The sequence below is a fragment of the Ranitomeya imitator genome, chromosome 5 (genome assembly GCF_032444005.1).
Source record: "Ranitomeya imitator isolate aRanImi1 chromosome 5, aRanImi1.pri, whole genome shotgun sequence".
NCBI classification, from domain to species: Eukaryota; Metazoa; Chordata; class Amphibia; order Anura; family Dendrobatidae; genus Ranitomeya; species Ranitomeya imitator.
Genome location: NC_091286.1, coordinates 35,684,120 through 35,708,931, shown reverse-complemented (window position 1 = coordinate 35,708,931; position 24,812 = coordinate 35,684,120). Strand labels below are relative to the sequence as shown.

At 47.3% G+C, this 24,812-nt stretch overlaps 1 protein-coding gene across 1 annotated transcript in view; it reads right to left on the bottom strand.

The window, feature by feature from the left end:
* The window catches only part of LPGAT1 (lysophosphatidylglycerol acyltransferase 1), a 60,630-nt gene extending 42,387 nt beyond the window's left edge, over positions 1 to 18,243 (bottom strand). Inside the window, exons 1-2 of the mRNA XM_069768535.1 lie at positions 18,092 to 18,243; positions 14,315 to 14,579 (exon numbers count right to left, since the gene is read on the bottom strand). Of these exons, the coding sequence (XP_069624636.1) occupies positions 14,315 to 14,552 (238 nt within the window). The 5' untranslated portion in view covers positions 14,553 to 14,579; positions 18,092 to 18,243. The remainder of the gene's footprint in view (positions 1 to 14,314; positions 14,580 to 18,091) is intronic.
* Positions 18,244 to 24,812: the final 6,569 nt, after the last annotated feature.

The window sequence follows — 24,812 nt, the reverse complement described above, 5'->3', positions numbered from 1 at the left end:
TGGAAGCAGTAGGCGGGCCTGAGCCCCCCGCCACTGTACGAGCCTGGACCCCCCACCACAGGAAGCAGGGGAAGGCCTGGACTCCCCCACCACCACTGGAAGCAGTAGGCGGGCCTGAGCCCCCCGCCACTGTACGAGCCTGGACCCCCCACCACGGGAAGCAGGGGCAGGCATGGACCCCCCACCACAGGAAGCAGGGGAAGGCCTGGACCCCCCACTACAGGAAGCAGGGGAAGGCCTGGACACCCACACCACGGGAAGCAGGGGAAGGCCTGGACACCCACACCACAGGAAGCAGTGGCAGGCCTGGACACCCACACCACGGGAAGCAGTAGGCAGGCCTGAGCCCCCCCACTGTACGAGCCTGGACCCCCCCACCACGGGAAGCAGGGGCAGGCCTGGACACCCCACCACAGGAAGCAGGGGCAGGCCTGGACACCCCACCACAGGAAGCAGGGGCAGGCCTGGACCCCCCCCACCACAGGAAGCAGTGGCAGGCCTGGACCCCCCACTACAGGAAGCAGGGGAAGGCCTGGACACCCCCACCACAGGAAGCAGTGGCAGGCCTGGACCCCCCACTACAGGAAGCAGGGGAAGGCCTGGACACCCACACCACGGGAAGCAGGGGAAGGCCTGGACACCCACACCACAGGAAGCAGGGGCAGGCCTGGACACCCACACCACGGGAAGCAGTAGGCAGGCCTGAGCCCCCCCCACTGTACGAGCCTGGACCCCCCCACCACGGGAAGCAGGGGCAGGCCTGGACCCCCCCACCACGGGAAGCAGGGGCAGGCCTGGACACCCCACCACAGGAAGCAGGGGCAGGCCTGGTGGACCCCCCACCACAGGAAGCAGGGGAAGGCCTGAGCCAACCCCCCCCCCCCCCCCCATGTACGAGCCTGGACACCCCACCACAGGAAGCAGGGGCAGGCCTGGACACCCCACCACAGGAAGCAGGGGAAGGCCTGAGCCAACCCCCCCCTGTACGAGCCTGGACACCCCACCACAGGAAGCAGGGGCAGGCCTGGACACCCCACCACAGGAAGCAGGGGCAGGCCTGGACACCCCACCACAGGAAGCAGGGGCAGGCCTGGACACCCCCACCACAGGAAGCAGGGGCAGGCCTGGTGGACCCCCACCACAGGAAGCAGGGGCAGGCCTGGACCCCCCACCACGGGAAGCAGGGACAGACCTGGACACCCCACCACAGGAAGCAAGGGCAGACCTGGACACCCACACCACAGACAGCAGGGGCAGACCTGGACACCCACACCACGGGAAGCAGGGGCAGACCTGGACACCCACACCACAGGAAGCAGGGACAGGCCTGGACCCCCCACCACAGGAAGCAGGGACAGGCCTGGACACCCACACCACAGGAAGCAGGGGCAGGCCTGGACACCCACATCACAGGAAGCAGGGACAGGCCTGGACACCCACACCACGGGAAGCAGGGGCAGGCCTGGACACCCACATCACAGGAAGCAGGGGCAGGCCTGGACACCCACATCACAGGAAGCAGGGGCAGGCCTGGACACCCACACCACAGGAAGCAAGGGCTTCTTTCTGGAGGACCTATAGTGTATTAGACGGACAACCCAATGATGTGAATGGGTAGAACGTAATTTCTCATTTCTCCTATGGTGGCAATATACCGTAGATAAAGTCAACTTTTTACTACCAGGTTTCACCACAGCTGATCGCTGAGGGGTGTACGAGCAGGATGACACACTGACATTGTCGTCAGCCTAATAGTCAGGGGACCCTTGTTACAAGTAGGAACTGTCCAAACTGGACAAGAGCGAGACATCACACACAACTGCAGTACGAGAGCGGCGTCCTGGCCTCAGGCATGGCATCATACATAGAGCATCATACAGAGCTGCAGGGAGGAGAGCGCTCTGCTGAGCTACTCCACACACAGGCACAGAGGGCATACCTTACAGGATGGAATTTATTTTATTTTTTTAAATCAGAGCCTAGGGGAAGGAGTTCCCTTTATACCCCACACAGCGCCCTCTGTGGGAGGTTTAGGTCAACAGTGCACAACATGAAACACTCCTGGCCATAAAACATCCTCGCACAAGAGCCACCATTCAGAATTAGCCCTGATCACAGCTCCCGTCCTCCACCTCTCTGCACAACGGCATGTGCACAGGTCACAGAGCATGCCCACAACACTCTCCCATTGACATCAATGAGTTGTCTCAAGACTACAAGTCCCTATGATCTGTGTAGCTGCTGTGAAGCACATCTCTGAACGCTGTTAAAGGGAGTGCGTCATCAGAAAAGGACGTATCATTTAAATTAAGTTTGTACTATCTTAAAGGTTTTAAAATATTGTAATGTGAGAAGAAAGAAAATAACACCCTAAAGCTCTGTGCACACGTCAGGATTCTTTGCAGAAATTTCCTCAACAAAACCGGACTTTCTGCAGGAAATCCGCATTCATTTTTTTCGCGAGGATTTTTCGTGTTTTTTCCCGGAGCTTCCCAATGCATTAAATAGCGGGAAATACGAGAAAAATCAGCAAAATTAATGAACATGCTGCGTTTGTTACCGCAATGCGTTTATTTCGTGGAAAAAAATGCAACAAGTGCACAAAAATTGCAGATTGCATTCTATTAATAGGATACTTAATGGATGCGTTTTTTCACGGTTTTATCGTGTTTTATAGCGAAAAACCAAGAAAAAAAACGAGAAAAATCCAGAACATGTGCACAGCCTTAAAGGGACACTGTCACCTGAATTTGGAGGGAACAATCTTCAGCCATGGAGGCGGGGTTTTGATTCACCCCTTCCTTGCATGCTGGCTGCAATATTGGATTGAAGTTCATTCTCTGTCCTCTGTAGTAAACGCCTGCGCAAGGCAAGATTGCGGTGTGCAGGCGTGTACTACGGAGGACCGAGAATGAACTTCAATCCAATATTGCAGCCAGCATGCAAGGAAGGGGTGAATCAAAAACCCCAAAACCCCGCCTCCATGGCTGAAGATTGTTCCCTCCAAATTCAGGTGAGAGTGTCCCTTTAAGCTATGTGCACACATTGCGGATTGGGGTGCAGAATTTTCTGCACAAAATCTGAATATCCTGGCAGAAAACGCAGGTGCAGATTTGTTGAGTTTTTTTATGCGGATTTTGTGCGTTTTTTACCCCTGCGGATATCTATAATGGAAGGGTGCAGAAACGCTGCACATCCACACTAAAGAAGTGACATGCTCCTTTCAATCCGCTGCGTTTTCCATGCAGAATTTTCCGCACCATTAGCACAGCATTTATTTTTCCTATTGATTTACATTGTACTGTAAATCACTTTGCGGATCTGCAGCGTGAATCCGCAGTAAATCCGCAACGTGTACACATAGCCTAACAATTTTCACCTCAGCCATTGAAAAACCACTTTGAGCAGACTCTCGCCCTATCATTAATATTGAAGCATCTAATGACCGTGTGCAAGGTCATTATGAAGGAAGAGGGAGCAGGAGTGCTGTGACAGTGATTGGTAGATCCTTCACCATTAGAGGTTTATAGAGGCAATCGTGCCTTTCATGATAAGGAGCCTACTGAAAACTCCTCCTAAAAGGACAGGAAGTGTGAATCTAGAAAAAATATCTACTATATAATTGTCTAAGGGTCACTTCCGTCTTTCTGTCTGTCTTTCTCTGTCTATCACGGATATTCATTGGTCACAGCCTCTGTCTGTCATGGAAATCCAAGTTGCTGATTGGTCGTGGGCGTTTTGCCACGACCAATTAGCAACAGGCACAGTCCGGCGGCAACATGGCCGCTCCTTCCTCCCTACAGTCAGTGCCCGCTCCATACTCCCCTCCAGGTCAGCGCTCACACAGGGTTAATGGCAGTGCTAACAGACCTCGTTATGCCGCGGTGTAACGCACTCCATTAACCCTGTGTGACCAACTCTTTTTTTTTTTTTTTTTTTTTTTACTATTGATGATGCCTATGCAGCATCAATAGTAAAAAGATCTAATGTTAAAAATAATTTAAAAAAAATAAAAAATCGTTATATACTCACCGTCCGTCGGCCCCTCGGATCCAGAACAGGCCTTTCCCGCTCCTCGCGACGCTCCGGAGACCGCTCCATGCATTGCGATGTCGCGAGATGATGACGTATCGGTCTCGCGGGACAGCTACCTCATCTCGCGAGACCGCAATGCACTCTTGAGACCGGAGCGCGCGAGGAGCATCAGTAAACGCTTCCTGGATCCAGGGGCCAACGGAGGGTGAGTATATAACCATTTTTTATTTTAATTCATTTTTTTTTTTTAACAGGGATTTTGTGCCCACATTGCTATACATTACGCGCGCTAGGCAATACACTACGGGGCCTGTATTATATACTGCGTGCGTGGGCTCAGCTATATACTGCGTGGGCTCCGCTATATACTGCGTGGGCTCCGCTATATACTGCGTGGTCGGTCGCGAACAATCAGCAACAGGCGCAGTCCGGCCGCGAATTGGCGTGGGAGTTCAACCAAGCTTCGCTAACTGGTCACGGCCGGCCAAATCCTGTGTATTCAATGTATTATTCTAAAATCTTCCTAAATAAACTACATACATATTCTAGAATACCGGATGCGTTAGAATCGGGCCACCATCTAGTAAAATAAATAAATATCTCCTATAGTATTTTTAATAATTAAAACCAGATACAAATGAATTTGAAGGGTCCGGCTACCATACATATATATATACATAGTATATAACACTGACCACATAGTATATAGCAGCCATGTAGTATATAACGCAGCCCACGCAGTATATAACATTGCCCACATAGTATAGAACACTGCCCACGTAGTCTATAGCAGTCATGTAGTATATAATACAGCCTACGCAGTATGTAACACAGGCCACGTAGTATATAGCCATGTGGGCACTATATGCGTGGTTAAAAAAGACTTAAAATAAACATATACTCACTTTCCGAAGGCCCCTTGTAGTTCTGGCGCCCGTGTGCTGTGCACGCGGCAGCTTCCGGTCCCAGGGTTGGTATAAGTGCAGGGCCTGTGATGACATTGCGGTCACATGACCATGACGTCACGGCAGGTCCTTCTTGCATAGCATCCTTGGCACCGGAACCTGCCGCTTGCACTGCCGAGGACAGCGCCACGTCGGAGGGTGAGAATAACCTATTATTATTATTATTATTATTTTTTAACATTAGATAGTTTTACTATTGAGGCTGCATAGGCATCATCAATAGTAAAAAGTTTGTCACAGGGTTAATAGCTGCGTTAATGGAGTGCGTTACACCGCGGCATAACGCGGTCCATTAACGCTGCCATTAACCCTGTGTGCGGGCTGACTGGAGGGGAGTATGGAGCGGGCACTGACTGCGGGGAGGAAGGAGCGGGCCATGTTGCTGCCGGACTGTGCCCGTCGCTGATTGGTCGTGGCAATAATCGTGGGCGTTTTGCCACGACCAATCAGCGACTTGGATTTCAATGACAGACAGAGGCCGCAACAAATGAATATCTGTGACAGACAGATGGACGGAAGTGACCTTTAGACAAAATATAAATATAAATATATATATAACACACGACAGGGAAACGAACAACCTGAAACCCTGCGGGCGTACAAGATAACGCAGCGGTCACCCAGAGATTACTTGGATGTCACCTTCTCAATCAATACCCCACACAGCGGAGAACGGGGCGCACGCTGTCACCTTATTAATATGGAGCTCAGGTCTGACTTCTCAAATAAAAGGAGATGACGAGATCAGGGAGAACAATGACCGCAGAGACACGATGGAGACCCACCGGACGTCGCCACATCTCCGGGAATAAGAAAAACATGGCCGGCTCCTTCCAAAACAAGCCCCACGTCCATCCATCCTTTCCATCTACATACCCATCGTTAATGCTGAACCCTGTGCTACCGGTACAGAGGTGTAATCCTGTCTGTGATGATAATGAGACTGCTGAAAAGTGATGGATGCAAAACCCCCACAATCCCCTAGAAGAATTATTGCCTTTTCCAGGTTCCGCGATTTGCACCAGGTACATGATCCATTACTCCAATGTGTCATTTGTGACTTGGAAGTCCTCATCTCCGAGACCCGAGTGTGAGGAGATCGTCTGTGCGATGCCCACGCTGCCGCTTGTTATTATCTCACCGCTCATCACATTCCTTTATGCTGATTCATATTTTGCCATTTTGGGGAGGAAAAAAAAAAAAAAAAAAAAACCTCGGAGGTCTCAGCAGCCCTGTAGCTCTACAAAGCGCCGGCTCTTCTGCACCTTGTGGGTGAGGAGACGGCTTCATCTAATGCAATGTGAAATATGAGATTATCCCTGAGCAAATAGAAATCTCTCTCCACCGAGGATAAAGGGAGGTTATATAGTTTACATACACACGATGTCATGCTGTGAAAAGGCCATCGGGGCGCTGCGCAACACAGGGGGTCTGCATGATGTGGAATCGCCTGTCAGGCACCGACCCACCACGTCCTGCACTGGGCAGAGCAGGGTGTACTAATTTTGCTCGAGGTGTAAACATTACCGTGTGGAGAAAATATACTGCTGTGTTTATCCGGAGTTACATCCAGCATTATACTCCAGAGCTGCACTCACTATTCTGCACTGCAGGAAAAGTAATGTAATGTATGTACACAGTGACTGCACCAGCAGAATAGTGAGTGCAGCTCTGGAGTATAATACAGGATGTAACTCAGGATCAGTAATGTAATGTATGTACACAGTGACTGCACCAGCAGAATAGTGAGTGCAGCTCTGGAGTATAATACAGGATGTAACTCAGGATCAGTAATGTAATGTATTTACACAGTGACTGCACCAGCAGAATAGTGAGTGCAGCTCTGGGGTATAATACAGGATGTAACTCAGGATCAGTAATGTATGTACACAGTGACTGCACCAGCAGAATAGTGAGTGCAGCTCTGGAGTATAATACAGGATGTAACTCAGGATCAGTAATGTAATGTATATACACAGTGACTGCACCAGCAGAATAGTGAGTGCAGCTCGGGAGTATAATGCAGGATGTAACTCAGGATCAGTAATGTAATGTATGTACACAGTGACTGCACCAGCAGAATAGTGAGTGCAGCTCTGGAGTATAATACAGGATGTAACTCAGGATCAGTAATGTAATGTATTTACACAGTGACTGCACCAGCAGAATAGTGAGTGCAGCTCTGGGGTATAATACAGGATGTAACTCAGGATCAGTAATGTAATGTATGTACACAGTGACTGCACCAGCAGAATAGTGAGTGCAGCTCTGGAGTATAATACAGGATGTAACTCAGGATCAGTAATGTAATGTATATACACAGTGACTGCACCAGCAGAATAGTGAGTGCAGCTCTGGAGTATAATACAGGATGTAACTCAGGATCAGTAATGTATGTACACAGTGACTGCACCAGCAGAATAGTGAGTGCAGCTCGGGAGTATAATGCAGGATGTAACTCAGGATCAGTAATGTAATGTATGTACACAGTGACTGCACCAGCAGAATAGTGAGTGCAGCTCTGGAGTATAATACAGGATGTAACTCAGGATCAGTAATGTAATGTATATACACAGTGACTGCACCAGCAGAATAGTGAGTGCAGCTCTGGAGTATAATACAGGATGTAACTCAGGATCAGTAATGTATGTACACAGTGACTGCACCAGCAGAATAGTGAGTGCAGCTCGGGAGTATAATGCAGGATGTAACTCAGGATCAGTAATGTAATGTATGTACACAGTGACTGCACCAGCAGAATAGTGAGTTCAGCTCTGGAGTATAATACAGGATGTAACTCAGGATCAGTAATGTAATGTATGTACACAGCGACTGCACCAGCAGAATAGTGAGTGCAGCTCTGGGGTATAATACAGGATGTAACTCAGGATCAGTAATGTAATGTATGTACACAGTGACTGCACCAGCAGAATAGTGAGTGCAGCTCTGGGGTATAATACAGGATGTAACTCAGGATCAGTAATGTAATGTAGGTACACAGTGACTGCACCAGCAGAATAGTGAGTGCAGCTCTGGAGTATAATACAGGATGTAACTCAGGATCAGTAATGTAATGTATGTACACAGTGACTGCACCAGCAGAATAGTGAGTGCAGCTCTGGAGTATAATACAGGATGTAACTCAGGATCAGTAATGTAATGTATGTACACAGTGACTGCACCAGCAGAATAGTGAGTGCAGCTCTGGGGTATAATACAGGGTGACACGGTGTCAGGCTCCTGACTGTAGGGGAAGGAGATCTTAATTGTCCAATCATATCATCTAGAAGAGAACGATTTCATCACATTGTCATATAATGGAGCGAAAAAAGGGCGTCCAAGTAAGAGGCTTTTATAGCGATTGATTTAGCAGAAAACGCTGATGTGTGGTGCGGTTTTAATGGTCATTTCATAATTTATAAGAGGCAGGCTTGTGCGCCTAATGTGACAGGATACAGGCTGGAGCCCCCGAGAGTCTGGAAGACATGACGAGATAACAGCTGCCGCCATGAGACCTTACACGCGGCCTTACCAGATACTCGCTGCTATTTCTGTGCCTTTCTACTCAACAAAATCATCCTCCAACCAGAAGGGTGAGAGACATGGGAATCACTGAAGACCCCCATACAAATTGTAGGAAACTTCTATGACCCTCAGCCCTCCTTACTCTCCAACAGACAGTGCAGGCAGGCTGGAGGCACCATACCCATCACTAGTGGCATCAGACTGGCTCCGATCCCGGGTGCTGCCCAGGTTCTGGTCATCCAGGACTTACTGGTGATGGGCACAGAGGTGATCAGAGAGCACAGACTGGCGATGTGACGCACGGCGAGGCCAGATACGGCGCCGTCATCATACAGGGTAATACACAGGAGAGTGGCAGCCATCTGACGGCAGCGCTGCACTAATTAATTCGGCCTCGGAGGAAGCTCCTTATCTGGGGAATTAATGCACATATGTTTATGCACAAGGGGCCTCAGTACGAAGGAAAAAAAAAAAAATCAGACTGGATGAAAAAACAGAGACAGACGCGGCACAAAGACAATGCACAGAATAATCCAGATTGCAGGATGGTTACACACAAGGTTAGAACTTTTCTATAAAATCTGGGCCTATGACAACACTTCCTGTCATCCCTATCGGATCGCTCAGTCCCTCGCAGGAGCCATGCACTGGGACCACCGAGGTACAAATCTTACACCCACAATAAATCTGTCAACAATGAACAGAGCGTGATCATTTGGGAGGGGAGGCGCGTACACAAGTCCCGTTCTCAGGATCGGTTGGACCCTCCCCAGCATTACTTTGGTTATGGATGGAACCCGTAATCCTGCCACACTTGGCACAAAGCGTAAAAAAAGGATGATCGGTGATAAAAAAAATCCCCCAAAAAACAGCACCACACTTGTCTGAAGGCTGTGACTGGTATTGCAACTTCCCTTACCCCCCACAAAAAATAACAAACCACAAATACTTCAAAGAGGAGCTGTCAGTCTTCTTCCCCTGTCAGTCTTAATACTTGTACTCGTTCACAGATATTAATTATAGAACTCTGCTCTCATGTTCTTCCTTTATTCTTCCTAGAAATTTAGGAATAAAATGTCAATCGGATGCAATTGGTTGGCTGAGGGGGGCGTGTCGCTGCACTCTATGACGTTGTCCAATCAGTGCCATTCTAAATGGACACACCTCTTCACAGGGGAAAAAGTTAAAAAGTAACGCTCAGTTGTGACTTACTACGTTTCCAGGAGGAATAACAGAGGGATTGCATAATGCAGATTTTAAAAAAATAAAGATATTGTCCGTTATAGGGCGATCTTAGAGGGCTTTAAGACATATGCCGTCACCCACGTTCCCACGGAGCTCGGTAAACGAACGCTACCTTGGCAGGGAATAAATTTGCTTAAGTATCGAAAACTATGAAGAATTTGTTCTATTATTAAAAAGCCGCTCAGGCTCCCTGCCATGATTAAATACAGGATCGGATAACAAGTGGAACGTACGGGCCTGTGATCTTCTCAAGGTGACAGATGCAGCGACACGGAGAGTGCCACAGACGTGACCTTTGTGTAGACGAGGCTGAAATAACCAAAAATATAAAATACTACCAGGCCTCACATACGCCGCAGTCAGGATGACATCCGCAGCTTGGTTTACAAAAAGGCGGAAAAAAAATTAAACTTCATCATAAAAACTTTTATATGATGTTATATTTCTAGGAGAAGATTAAATCCCAATATAACTATTTTCTAAGCATTTAAGTTCTCTTTTCAAAGACTTAGGGGAAAAAAAAATACAATAATTAAAAAAGGTTTAATTTGAAAATGTACAAAAAAAATCATGCAAATAAAAATATTTAATTGTATTAGTTTTTTATATACATTATTTAAGATTTTTATACTATTTTCTGTGATATTTTACTTTGATATAGAAGTATATAAAATAGCATTAAAAGTATAATAAAGTATATAACAAAATGTAATACAAGAAAGATAGTATAGTGTCTAAAGCATGAAACTAACTAAAAGTAAAAAAAAAACACATCTTAAATTCAGTATATAAAACAATTTAAAAAAATTGTATACAAAATATAAATAAGTACATAAAAATATATAACAGTAAAAAATAAAGTATATAAAATACATTCACAGTATATTATACTTTTTAAAATAGTAAGTCAAATGTGTGAATAAATATGAATTATTGGATTGCAGGGTTACGTTTTGTCCAGTTAGACTAGTGAAAAAAGAAAAGTTAACAGCAAAGTTTGTTTCATGTCTCAAAAGCTTTGGCTGTTGAGTAAAGGGCCCCCCGCTGTGAGTGGAGGGACCCCCTGCTGTAAATGGCATTTCCATCCTCTTATTAAGGGGAGACAATGGAGCCATGACTTGGGCCTTTCACTGAAGCCAACAATTATTTGTAGATTTAATTTTTAATTTTTTTTTATATAACAGAGTGCCGCCAAAAGTTCCTGCAGCTTCCAAGATTAGATTGAGAGGGATAAAAAAAGGAAAATAAAAAAAAAAAAAAAGTTTTAGAAACCAAGTTTACAGTTTTCATAAAAAAGAAAAATCTGCGAGCAGGACCCTCACTCCTCTTGGTATCTACTCTGAACTGTGATTTCAATATACCGTATATATATTTTTATTATCTCCTGTCTCACACATGCAATGGCTCCATTATAACAGAGCATTTCAGTGCCCAATCTTTGGGGTCAGTGGCGGCTGCACTAGTTGGATCCCCAGGAAATCAGCAGGTCATCACCTGTCTCCGCAATACTCTGGACTTTAGCTATGACCGGCTACAAGTCCACTTTTCTAGGACACATAAGACCCCCATATATCACATTCCTCCGGTATCACATGGTGCCCAATAGTGCAGCGCTACTACACAGGGTGGAATTGTAAAGGTCTCGTTGACGAAAAAGAACACAACGAAACTGAACCGCAAGAATTTACAGATCTGGTTTGAAGGCATTCATCATAAGCCCCGGGGGGTACTGCACCGCGCCCCTAGGGACAGGCCTGGGGTTTGTGGGGTTACTATAATCTAGAATTACCACTTGTCCTAAATTACAAACTTCAACGGGAACCATGTAAGAAAGGATCAGACGTACAATGTGGAGGATGGGTGTGGCCATGGTGTGTGCTGGAAGCTTCGCATGTTGGTATGACAACCATTTCATTTTTTTTTTAAAGGTATGATTTTAATTTTTGGGGGAATCCCCTGTTAAAATTATAGGTGTTATCTAGGCAGCGGGGTCTTCTGACTGATTTGCTTTAAAGGGCAACACGGCACGATGACCGGTCCGCTTTTCTAAAAAAGTCCACATGGCACAATTTCCTTAAAAAAAAATCTGGGTCAGCTAAAAGGAGCAGATTCATTGTTGATCGACAGGCTGCAAATGTACATTCAGATAGACACCATCCCATCCATCACACTAAACGCTACCTCTAACTTCTCATAAAGGGAACACCTCAACAGGGCCAGCACTGAGGCGTCTTCCTGCACAGCGGCCATGCTCAGACCTCCAGCAATCACATCTCCTAGTTAGAAGACATCTTCTAAAATGGGAATACCCCTTTAAAAGGAAATCAGAAATTTAAAGGCTATTGATACTCGACTTTTACATAGGTTATTGGTTTCCTCTTGTTAAGAATGTTCCAGTCTTAGATCCTCTGCTGTTTCAGATTTTCGTGTGGGAGTGTCTCTCCCAGGATTAAAGGCTGGATGTCAGCTCTGCAATTATCCAGGGCACTGCTGTCCTCGCTGTTCACATAGCACAGCTTCTGTCCTGCACTTATTTCCTCTTCATGCGCTTTCCACCTTTCTCTGCCCTCTCAGAGATACTTTCTCCCCTCTCCAGGATGTGGAGATCTATATACAACCACCTCTCTCCACTGCCATCTCTAATGTTGAGAGAAGGGAGGGAGAGCAAATAGTTATCAGAACCAGGATGGCTCTGTATCAGTTTTGAAGATCACTCAGGAGGATAAAAGAACCGATAGGAACACTGCCGCAGAAAAATGGAAGAAAATTAAAGACTAATTTAAAAGACGTTTTCCCAATCCATTGAGGTCTATGAGATACAGCACACAGTGATCTCACGTCTGCAAAATGCTATTCCCAAGGGTGAAGCTCTCCTTTAAGAGAACGGCTGGTGGAAAGTCACAGTCACAGCAAACTCAGCTGACCGTCTTGGAAACAATGCAGAAACTTGATCCTCCATTGCCTCAAGATCCTCGGCACTTAAAATACAAAATACAGGAACCAGAAACAGCTGAACCTGTATAGCCGGGTGTGAGTATATACAGCCGCGCTTCCAGGAAATCCAGATATTTACAGTACACTCTGCAAGCAGTTTTCTCCTGCTGCTTTGGAGGTGATCGGAGGAAGTAGACATTATGCCATCACCCGGGCAGTGCCAACGGCTCAGTAATTAGCACCATTTTACATCCAGTGTCACTACAGTCTCCGTTCTGACCGCAGGGCTACACAGTCGCACCAGATTCCAGGAAAAATCAATGAACGAGAAAACAAATGGCTGGAGAGAGTGAAAGAATATGGATTAGAGAACATGGAGCACATGGGAACATGGCGGAGAAATCCTGCACCCAGCAGGAGTATAACACGGCGTTCATCATAAGAAACCATACCTAATAACCAGAACATGTCACAAGCGTTATATAAACTTTATAAAGCGGACCCCCCATCACGGACCCAAAAATATGAACTTTCTTTTTATTTGGAGTAAATGGCGCTGTTCTCCTGAATCAGGCGATGTTTTTCTTTTCTTCCTGCGCCTTTCCGTTCCCGAGATAAGACCCCACTCTTCAATGTATATAAATCTGGTTTGGTAAGTCAAGTGGGCGTGGTCCTCCCATCTAAAGGAACACGCCCACTTAGGACATTTACATAGCGGAAAGAGAGGGCTATATCTCAAGAACTGTGAGGCCCAGGAAGAAAAGAAAAACATCGCCGGATTCAGGAGAACAGCGGCTTTTACAGCAGGTTACAAACATGCAAATTTATGGTAAGTGACAGGTCGCCTTTAAAAGGCGATCACCACCCCCAATTTCCTGTATAATCAAAATTATTAGTGATCTCATGGCTTGTGAAAACCTTCAGCATGGATACAAAGTGTGCGGACATGATACATGGTTGTGAGAAGCCTTGTTGCTGCCCCTCTGTGACATCTTCATTCCTCTCGCCAGCTGCAGACTAGTGTAAAACAGCCGCCATTCTATGCCCATATTGCAGATACAAGCTCCGGTTTTATGATGACCGAAACCAATTCTGGGGGAACTTGTGCTGTGATAAGGGTGTAGATTTGCACCAGTTTTATACCCGTCTGGAACGCTTTGCAATATCACAGTAACTGAAGCATAAAACCACGTGCACAGGATTGGAAACCCCCTACCCTCTTCTAGAGGGTCTGCAACGTTTGGCTGTCACACATGCGAGTGACAGATTCGGTTTCACAGTGTTGCAATGTACCATCCCCGAAGCTCCCTCCAAAAAAAAGGTCATAAGAACAACAGCAGAGTTGCCATTCCTGGCAATGCTCATCCAGAGCTCCAGATGCATGAACAGAATTCCGGAACTTCAGTAAATACACAGCCATAGCTGAGGAGGTGGTGGGAACGCTCTACAGATACTTGTGTCGAACCCGAACTGACGCCATCTTCAGTAATCAGATTCTCCGATTTACATGATATGTAGCAGAGGACGTCTAATGATACATGAATAAATAAGTGCCCCCCTACGGAGCAGCACGGCTTGCACATATCCAAAGCGATCACCGGTGACCTTACCTGTGTACCCCGCTGTCCAGCCCCAGGACGCCACCATAGCCAAGAGCCATTTAAACATGACCCCCTCTATGTACCAGAAGAGTTTACTGTCTATAAGTCTGAGCGGCTGCAGCGCTAGTAAATATAATACATAGGACGGGATGGCGACCATGTTGTTGACCACCATGAAGGCGAACCGTACAACCACGATGAACATAACGGATCCCATCTTCTTCATCGTCTCCAGGTTGACGGCCATCTTGCCCACGCAGAGCTGATCCAGTGCCTGGAAGGGGGTGAAAAAGAATGATTAAAAGGGAGGATAGAAAGAAGACCCCTACAGAAAGCCATACATGTCATTCATCTGGGGGGACGCCTGTGGAGTAAGATTTGTTTCCTGTAGGGGGCGCCTCTGCCATAGATCCCAGCGCAGTGTTGACATGTGAATCTAGATAAGAGTTACCGTGTGTTGACAATTAGACTTCCTCTTCGCCAATAGTGACGAGCTCGTGCTATCACTAAAGTGGTGACACCCATCTTCTCGCACCCCTTGCTGCCCCCAGCTGGCGAAAAACACTGCGCACTGGTCCGCTGCCAACATGGTGACAAGGTCACATTGCAAGAACTTACAAAGGGGTCAGGGACGCATCAATGGAGAGAAAAAAAAACTCTACACGTAGCTGGAAGCCCGGACCATGAGAACGGACCCTGTGCCGCCCACCAAAACCGTGCAGAAAAAAAAAAAAAAGAAATGTAGGAAAGGGTCAATGCATGCTTAGCAGGACGGGTCAGTACAATCCAAGTCAATAGGGTTCACAAGGAGCGAACATTTTACCCAAATTTTGATGTGACATTTTAAGATGGGGAACAGCTTTCTCATAGCTGAAGCCGAGAGGACCGGCCTCTTCCATTGTCATATTTCGTCCTGGTCGGAGGCTCCGATGGAAGGAGATGCCAAAAGCAAGCTTTCCACGGGGAAACATGAATGGACCTTTAAAGGGGCGGTATCCTCAGGACCAACTCCATTGCTCTGCAAGGGTTACAGAGAACCTTAAGGAACATGGGTTTTGCGACTGCGCACAAGGTCCACGTCATAGGACATCATCTGTTGTATGTCGCAGCTTCTAAAACCACAGTGCTCCACGGTGAAGGCACGGGAACGTTATCCGGAACTTCATTCCAGCAGCTTAAAGGACACGTCCACTTTTTGCAAATGCACCTGCTCTGTAGTATCCACCTAGGCTTGGACTGGCCACGGCCCATACATTCCTGGGTCACTTCTCGAACACCACCAATGTCTTACCCTGAAACATATTGGGCAGGGACCCCTCAAAATCATGGGGGGGCCGAAATACCATTCCGCTCCATCAGCATTATAAGTAAAGCATTCAGACACATTTACTTTATGGCTCAGAAGATCTAAAGCGCCCCCATCACACATCAGGCATACGATGAAATAACAATTGGGAGGAATATATCGTGTTGAGCAGTTCCTCCCCCTAGAAAAGAACGAATAAATAGAACACTTGCACCTTCAGGAGAAGATTTTTTACTTAAATGCATAGATTTTTGGTTTGGTTTCAGTGTAAGTTTTGCATTCCAGTCTGTGTTGCACGGCCTATTTATTGACTGTAGATGGAGTTAACTGAGAATCCGTCAGTGAGCTCGGTCTGACAGGACAGGTGATAACTCCTATCTTCCTTCTTCTGAGCTCCACTGAGCAAATTTATCAACAAAATTTAAGTTGAGCTGAACTTTTGCTGTCATAAATCAGTGAACAGGAGCAAGATAATACCGTAGGTATAAGCTTCCCGAACTCACTGACGGCTTATCAGTTAACTCCGTCTGTGCAGTCAGCAAATAGAGGGTGTTATGCAGGGGCTATAAAATAGTAACAGACAGCAGCATAGACGGGCCACTGTCACAGTGCTCAGGGATGCATCCCATTCATTGCCAGGAGGAACAACAGAGGAACGGGACAATTAAACTAGAATATAATAAAAATTATCTGACATGTTCAACCTGGGGATCAAGAATAACCACATCCTGAGAGCAATGGACGTCTCCATGACCTCAAGACTCCGGAATGGCAATATGGGGAGATAAAGGCATCTTAAACGGGATGTTTGGTTACAAGTGATCACCTACCAGATTGCTGATTGTGGGGGTCCAACCACTAGGTCCTAAACCGATGAGGGAATTTTTAACACAGAAGGGGAACTTTCATCCCCATCCGCACTGCATTCATTCTCTATGAGACTGGCGTAAAAAGGCAAGTACAGCGATCAGTAGCCCTATAGGGAATGAATGGAGCGGCGAACCATTTTCACAGGCATAAGACCTACCGGTCCTACAAATCGGTGCAGATCCCAGCAGTCAGAGCCCACCGATCACCAAGATATCACCTGGATAGGAAATATCTTGTTTTCACCAGACAACCCCTTTAAAGGAGTTGGTGCAAAAATGGCACTTACCAATCCACAGGATAGGGTGTGATCGGTGGGGGTCCGGCCACTGGGACCCCCCTTCTCAATTGCCTATCCATGGGATAGGTGACAAGGGTCTGATCGGTGGGTATTCAGCCACTGGACCCCCCCATTTAAATTCCGGTATAGGTGGTAAGGGTCTGATCGGTGGGGTCAGGCTATTGGACCCCCACTTCTCAATTACCTATCCATGGGATAGGAGACAAGGGTCTGATCGGTGGGGTCTGGCCATTAGACCCCCCTTTTGAATGACCTATGCATAGGATAGGTGGCAAGGGTGTGATTGGTGGCGGTCTGGCACTGGACCCCCCCCCTTTTAAATTACCAATCCATGAGATAGGTGGCAGAGGTCTGATTAGTGGGGGTCCGGCCACTAGGACCCCCGTTTGAAAGGAGTGGTGGTCCAGTATAAGCACTGCCACCTCGCACAATCTTGTTATGGGGGGTGCAGAATAGAGTGTTCGTGTGTATACGGGGAAGGGGCGCTGATCAGCTGTAGGCCCCTGTATTCTGCGCTGCAGCCTATAATTAGGCACCGGCAGAGGTCAGCAACCTGCGGCATTCCAGCTGTTGTAAAACTACTACTCCCAACGTGCCCTAACAGCTGCCTAAACCGCCCTGTGGCTGTCAGACATGCTGGGAGTTGTAGTTTTCAGCTGTCATTCTGACCATTCACGGATGATGTCACTTACCACCATTTTCTTAGACGAACAGCCGGGCGCAGGAGGGAAGGGGGTCCGGACGGTTTACAGGGGGACTTGAGTGAATAAGTATCCGCCATATTAAGACTCCCACTTACTAGTATATTGCTCTCTGTGGCGTTTTATTAGTCCATTGGTATCAAAGCACCCCTTAAATCGGATATCGCGATGCTCTACGACCTGTGGCGGAACTACAAGTCCCAGCATGCCCAAACACGCTTTCCGCGAGCGTCCGGCTGTCCGTGCACGCTGGGAGTTGTAGTTTCGCCACACAATACATCGTTATTGATAAATCCTGTGAATTATCGCTCGCCATTTTTCACCAGATCGCCACGGACGTAACGATCAGCGATGAGGTAGAGCGAGGCGTAATGGGCAGCCGTGAGACACAGCCGTGTAGATTATATGGGATTACACGGAGATTAACAGGGACGACACAAGGACACATGATACACACCATGGTGACAGGACACACAGACACACGGATGGATGGACACAGGCTGCTGACACTACTGCGCCTGCGCACAGCGCTCTCCATGTAACGGCTCCGACAAGACTACATCCCGGCTCTGCCCTCACCGCCAATCACAAGCATCCTCTGCCCGACTCACCTGCGGGGCCCCGGATTCCGGTGTATGACCGTGTCGGCCGGAGGAGCTGGTGGTGGGAGAAGCCTTCCCCCTCCTCCTCCACCGCCTCCTCCTCCTTCCAGCAGCGCTGACTGACTGACTGACCGAGATCCCCCTCCAGCGCTATTCGCACTAGCACAGGCCTTGTCGCTGATTGGAGGAAAGCAGCTGGGAATCGACCAATCGCTTTACGCGCCGGAAACCACGCCTCTGACGTCAGGAGCAGGAAGGGCGGGGCAATGGCGGCTTACGAGAAGAGCGGGCGGCAGGGGCTGTAGGAGGAGGTGGCGGGGGCGCAGGGGTTAAGTTAACGGGCCCGGTGCTGAGCGTTATCCCCGGGTATAGGACAGGCCCGGGTTTCATGGGCCCCAATAGTCCCCACGGGGCCCCACTTCTCTTTCCATTTGTAAACAGCCATAAGTTTTTAATTTTGGGCTTTTTTTATGGGACGAGGTGAAGTTTTTTCCTCCACACTTTGGGGTCCAGGCGACTTTCTGATCTTTTTATCCACAAAACAACGATTCTGAGGATTTGTCGCCTTTTGGGGGATAACTATTCTGATATTTTATGGGTATTTTGTATTTTTATGTTTCTGTAAATGTATAAAAAAGGAACTTTAAAAAATATATATTGACATCTTTTTATTCAGCCTGCGATCAGTTGTACAAGGCGCTGTACATCGCAGTGTCAGAGAGTACGAAGCCGCGGATGTACAAACATGGCCGACACGGGGGCTCTCGGTAGCCACCCAGCTGCCGTGACTATGCCGTGTCACCCCGCAATCGTTTCCAGCTTCTTGCACAGCTGACGGCAGCATCTAAGAGGTTAAACTGCTGCAGGCAGCGCTCGCTCCGATCACTGCTGGTATATCTCTGGTGCCGGCTGTATAAAGCTACAGTCACACAAGAGGATTTTGTTTTTTTAGCAGAGCGTCACCGCTCCCATTGTAAGGGTAAGGTCACTGAAGTTCATAGCCCTGAACCCCGGTCACCTTACTGACGTCACCACTCCCATTGTAAGGTTAAGGTCACCGGAGTTCATAGCCATGAACCCCGGTCACTTTACGATGTCAACGCTCCCATTGTAAGGGTAAGGTCACTGAAGTTCATAGCCCTGAACCCCGGTCACCTTACTGACGTCACCACTCCCATTGTAAGGTTAAGGTCACCGGAGTTCATAGCCCTGAACCCCGGTCACCTTACTGATATCACCGCTCCTATTGTAAGGTTAAGGTCACTGGAGTTCATAGCCATGAACCCCGGTCACTTTACGATGTCAACGCTCCCATTGTAAGGTTAAGGTCACCGGAGTTCATAGCCAATGACCCCGGTCACCTTACTAACGTCACCGCTCCCATTGTAAGGTTAAGGTCACTGGAGTTCATAGCCATGAACCCCGGTCACCTTACTGACGTCACCACTTCCATTGTAAGGTTAAGGTCACCGGAGTTCATAGCCATGAACCCCGGTCACTTTACGATGTCAACGCTCCCATTGTAAGGTTAAGGTCACTGAAGTTCATAGCCCTGAACTCCGGTCACCTTACTAACGTCACCGCTCCCATTGTAAGGTTAAGGTCACTGGAGTTCATAGCCATGAACCCCGGTCACCTTACTAACGTCACCGCTCCTATTGTAAGGGTAAGGTCACCGGAGTTCATAGCCAATGACCCCGGTCACCTTACTGACGTCACCGCTCCTATTGTAAGGGTAAGGTCACCGGAGTTCATAGCTGATGAACCCCGGTCACCTTACTGACGTCACCGCTCCCATTGTAAGGTTATGGTCACCGGAGTTCATAGCCATGAACCCCGGTCACCTTACGATGTCAACTCTCCCATTGTAAGGGTAAGGTCACCGGAGTTCATAGACATGAACCCTGGTCACCTTACGATGTCACCACTCCCATTATAAGGGTAAGGTCACCGGAGTTCATAGCCATGAACCCCGGTCACTTTACTGACGTCACCATTCCTATTGTAAGGGTAAGGTCACTGGAGTTCATAGCTGATGAACCTCGGTCACCTTACTGACGTCACCGCTCCCATTGTAAGGGTAAGGTCACCGGAGTTCATAGCCAATGACGCCGGTCACCTTACTGATATCACCGCTCCTATTGCAAGGGTAAGGTCACCGGAGTTCATAGCTGATGAACCCTGGTCACCTTACTGACGTCACCGCTTCCATTGTAAGGTTAAGGTCACCAGAGTTCATAGCCATGAACCCCGGTCACTTTACGATGTCAACGCTCCCATTGTAAGGTTAAGGTAACAGGAGTTCATAGCCATGAACCCTGGTCACCTTACGATGTCACCGCTCCCATTGTAAGGGTAAGGTCACCGGAGTTCATAGCCATGAACCCCGGTCACCTTACGATGTCACCGCTCCCATTGTAAGGTTAAGGTAACAGGAGTTCATAGCCATGAACCCCGGTCACCTTACGATGTCACCGCTCCCATTGTAAGGTTAAGGTAACAGGAGTTCATAGCCATGAACCCCGGTCACCTTACGATGTCAACGCTCCCATTGTAAGGGTAAGGTCACCGGAGTTCATAACCAATGACTCCGGTCACCTTACTGATGTCACCGCTCCCATTGTAAGGTTAAGGTCACCGGAGTTCATAGCCAATGTCCCCGGTCACCTTACGATGTCACCGCTCCCATTGTAAGGGTAAGGTCACAGGAGTTCATAGCTGATGAACCCCGGTCACCTTACTGATGTCACGGCTCCCATCAGGAGAACTCCGGTGACCTTACGTTACACTGCAGGAGTGTAATCGTGCTCCTGTCTCTCTGTGTTTCGGCTAATGCGGATATGCGGCTAATGGCCGCATTATGCCATTGCTTAAAGGGAACCTGTCACCTGAATTTGGCGGGACCGGTTTTCGGTCATATGGGCGGAGTTTTCAGGTGTTTGATTCACCCTTTCCTTACCCGCTGGCTGCATGCTGGCCGCAATATTGGATTGAAGTTCATTCTCTGTCCTCCGTAGTACACACCAGCGCAAGGCAATCTTATTAGATTATCAGCAGGGTGTTCCAGGGTCAGCCATCGCTGAGTGGGGGCGCCATATCCGCTGACAAGTAGGGTGCCAACCTCCACTGATAGGCAGGTCTTAGATCAGCAGGAGACAGAGGTAGTGAGGTTTATTTTTCAAGCACGAGCACTTTTTCGTTTTGCACTTATTGTCTTAGTCCGTATATCTCACCCTGCCACAAATAAGCCTATATATATAGGCATCTACATATATATATATACCAATTGCTCCTTTAATCCTGCCTATCTTTTCCTTTCCGGTTGAGTATAAATGGTGGAGCAAATGTGACATGACACCTTTATAGGGTGCATAACAGGAGTTATAGGGTCAGCCGACGGTGAGCTGGAGCGCCAATCTCGTATCTGTGTGTAGGGTGCCAACCTCCGCTGAAAGGCAGGAACCGTTTATAGGCTTCATTAGCAGGGCAGTCTTAGAGTGCACGGTTGTGTGTTTTATGTGTATATCTGTTTGTAGTTGTCTCATGGTCTTATATTTGAATTTAATAAATGTAATGTTTTATCTGTGTTATCATAGAGAATTAAGGGTTATTTGCTTTAAAAAAAAAATCCAGGAGTTAGAAAGAGACCTTAACTGGTTAACCTGTGATGTACAAGACTGACACATTCATGTTCATAAAGTTTGTTGCTTCAGTTTTTATAGTGGCAATTTTCCTTAACAAGAGGTTGTTATAAAGAGTGATCAGAAGAATTGCAAAATCATTCCTTGCCATCAAATTAACCTAACCACAAATATTACATCTCCACTGAATTAAAACCCTGATACAAAATAACCTGCTTACATCATTTCATGATCTTCTTGCAAGCTCTGGAGAAAGTTTTAACCAGGACAAGGCAGCTGATATCACTTTGTCATGGTGATTGAATTATAAAAGCAGACTGCTTTAAAAGTTGTCTGTTGCTGGAAATCTTTGTCTTCATCTGTTATCGACGGCTACCTCCAAGAACAGTTATCCTTATTTTGGATCAAAAGGGCTTTACAGGCAAGGACATTGCTGCTTGTAGGATTGCTCCTGAATCAATAATTTATTGTTTTGCTGTGAAGAAGGCTTATAGACACCCAAAAAAGTCCAGGAACTGACAGGACAGTTTCCTAAATATGATTCAGCTACAGGATCAGTTCAACATCGGTGCAAAGTTTGCTCAGGAATTAAAACAAACAGGTGTAAGTGCCTTTGCAGCACAGTGAGGTGCAGGCTTTTGAATGCAGGCCTGGTGTCAAGATGGGAGGCAGAGAAGCCACATCTCTCCAAGAAAAGAATTGTGGACAGACTGACATTCTACAGAAAGTACAGAGATTGGACTGCAGAGAACTGGGGCAAAGTTATTTTCTCTGATGAAGCTCCTCTACAGACTAGAAGATCTAGAAGGATGATTTCCGGAGAAGAAAAAGTGAGCGTTACCATGGGTCCTTTGGCTGCCAACAGTAAAGCATCTTGAAATCCCTCATGTGTGGGGGCTTTTCATCCATGGAGGGCTCACTCACAGTTTTACCTAAGAATATGTCCATGAAAAAATAATGGGATCTAAGCATACCTGAGCCTGAAGCTGCTCTGGCGGTACCTGAGCCTGAAGCTGCTCTGGCAGTACCTGAGCCTGAAGCTGCTCTGGCGGTACCTAAACCTGAAGTCGTTCCGGCGGTACCTGAGCCTGAAGCTGTTCTGACGGTACCTGAGCCTGAAGCTGTTCTGACGGTACCTGAGCCTGAAGCTGCTCTGGCGGTACCTGAGCCTGAAGCTGTTCTGACGGTACCTGAGCCTGAAGCTGTTCTGACGGTACCTGAGCCTGAAGCTGTTCTGACGGTACCTGAGCCTGAAGCTGTTCTGACGGTACCTGAGCCTGAAGCTGCTCTGGCGGTACCTGAGCCTGAAGCTGTTCTGACGGTACCTGAGCCTGAAGCTGCTCTGGTGGTACCTAAACCTGAAGTCGTTCCGGCGGTACCTGAGCCTGAAGCTGCTCTGGTGGTACATAAATCTGAAGTCGTTCGGGCGGTACCTGAGCCTGAAGTTGCTCTGGCATTACCTGAATCCGAAGCCGCTCTGGCAGTACCTGAACCAGTACCAGTGTCCATCCTGTCTTGTGTTCCAGAATCTGCACTGTCTGAACCATAACCACCATCCGAATCCTGTCCTGCCAAAGACTCCGTGTCCGTTATTACTATCCTGACCCTTGGGGGTCAGCTGTTGCAGTACCAGGGACTGACCTGGAGTGGTAACTGGCAGCTACCTGCAGAGCAAGCCTAACTCCACCATTAGGAGAGCTAGTGAACACCAGGTAGCCACTCAGCCATGTCCCTCCTGGGTAAGCCCGGATTGTTTAGCAGTGGGTCCACTCATGTATGGCACATTCTAGATTAATGATCCCTCAAAAGTCCTTTAACTAGGGGAAAAAAATTGCCATCTTCCCACCAGGGCATATAAATAATCGTCCAAGACAGAAAGAATTTCCAGCTCCTATACAGTAGATTGTAAGTAATATGTTCGGTTGAATAGGAAAAAATATTGTGCTTTAAAAGATATTTGGCAGAATCAATAATAAATTCTCTAAAATTATTTAAAAAAAAATAACAATATTTTCCAGGGAAATAGGACAATCAAATCCAGGCGCTTGAGAAATTTAGGAGCTAGGCCAATCCAACCTAGAATAAAATGAACTGTCTATTTTTAATGGTAGAACCTTTAGACTCTCCAAATTACAGACTGAACAAACAAAAAAAATACAAAAGGAAATTTAGATGCTAAAAATGTATGTTTCATTGTATACTTCATATGTAAAAAACATCTGTAAGGCCAAAAGTATATCAGACGACATAACCAGATGGTAGGTGACAATGCGCGAACATATCCTGCTGTAATATAGATACAACGGGTGTCTAAATGATCTTACTGAGTAGTAAATACATCAATAGTATACAATTTAAACTAGACGTTTACATACACTATATAAAGAAACACATCTGCATGTTTTTCTCAATATCTGACATGAAATCAGAATAAACCTTTCCCTTTTTAGGTCAATTAGGATTACCATAATTATTAATATTTGCCAAATGCCAGAATAATGAGAGAGAGAGAGAATGTTTTAAGGCATTTTTATTACTGCAAAGTCAAACGTTTAGGGCGTTCATCTCTGGGACACAGAACCCTTCTCCTTCCTGAACGGTATGATGGCTGGACATTTCACATCTTGTTTGTACTTGCATACAGAAGCTTCTCAACACATGACATCATCATGTGGGCAGTCCAGAATTGCTTAACCCCTTAGCGACCGCCGATACGCCTTTTAACGGCGGCCGCTAAGGGTACTTAAACCACAGCGCCGTTAATTAACGGCGCTGTGGAAAAAGTCCATAGCGCCCCCCAGAAGCCGATTTTCTCCGGGGTCTCGGCTGCCGAGGGTAGCCGAGACCCCAGAGAACATGATTCGGGGGGTTTTTAACCCACCCCGCATTTGCGATCGCCGGTAATTAACCGTTTACCGGCGATCGCAAAAAAAAAAAAGCGATCTCTTTTTAATTTCTCTGTCCTCCGATGTGATCGCACATCGGAGGACAGAGAAAAGGGGTCCCAGGTGGCCCCCCAATACTCACCTAGCTCCCCCGATGCTCCTCGTGTCTCCCGGTGGGCGCCGCCGTCGGTATTACCGACCCCT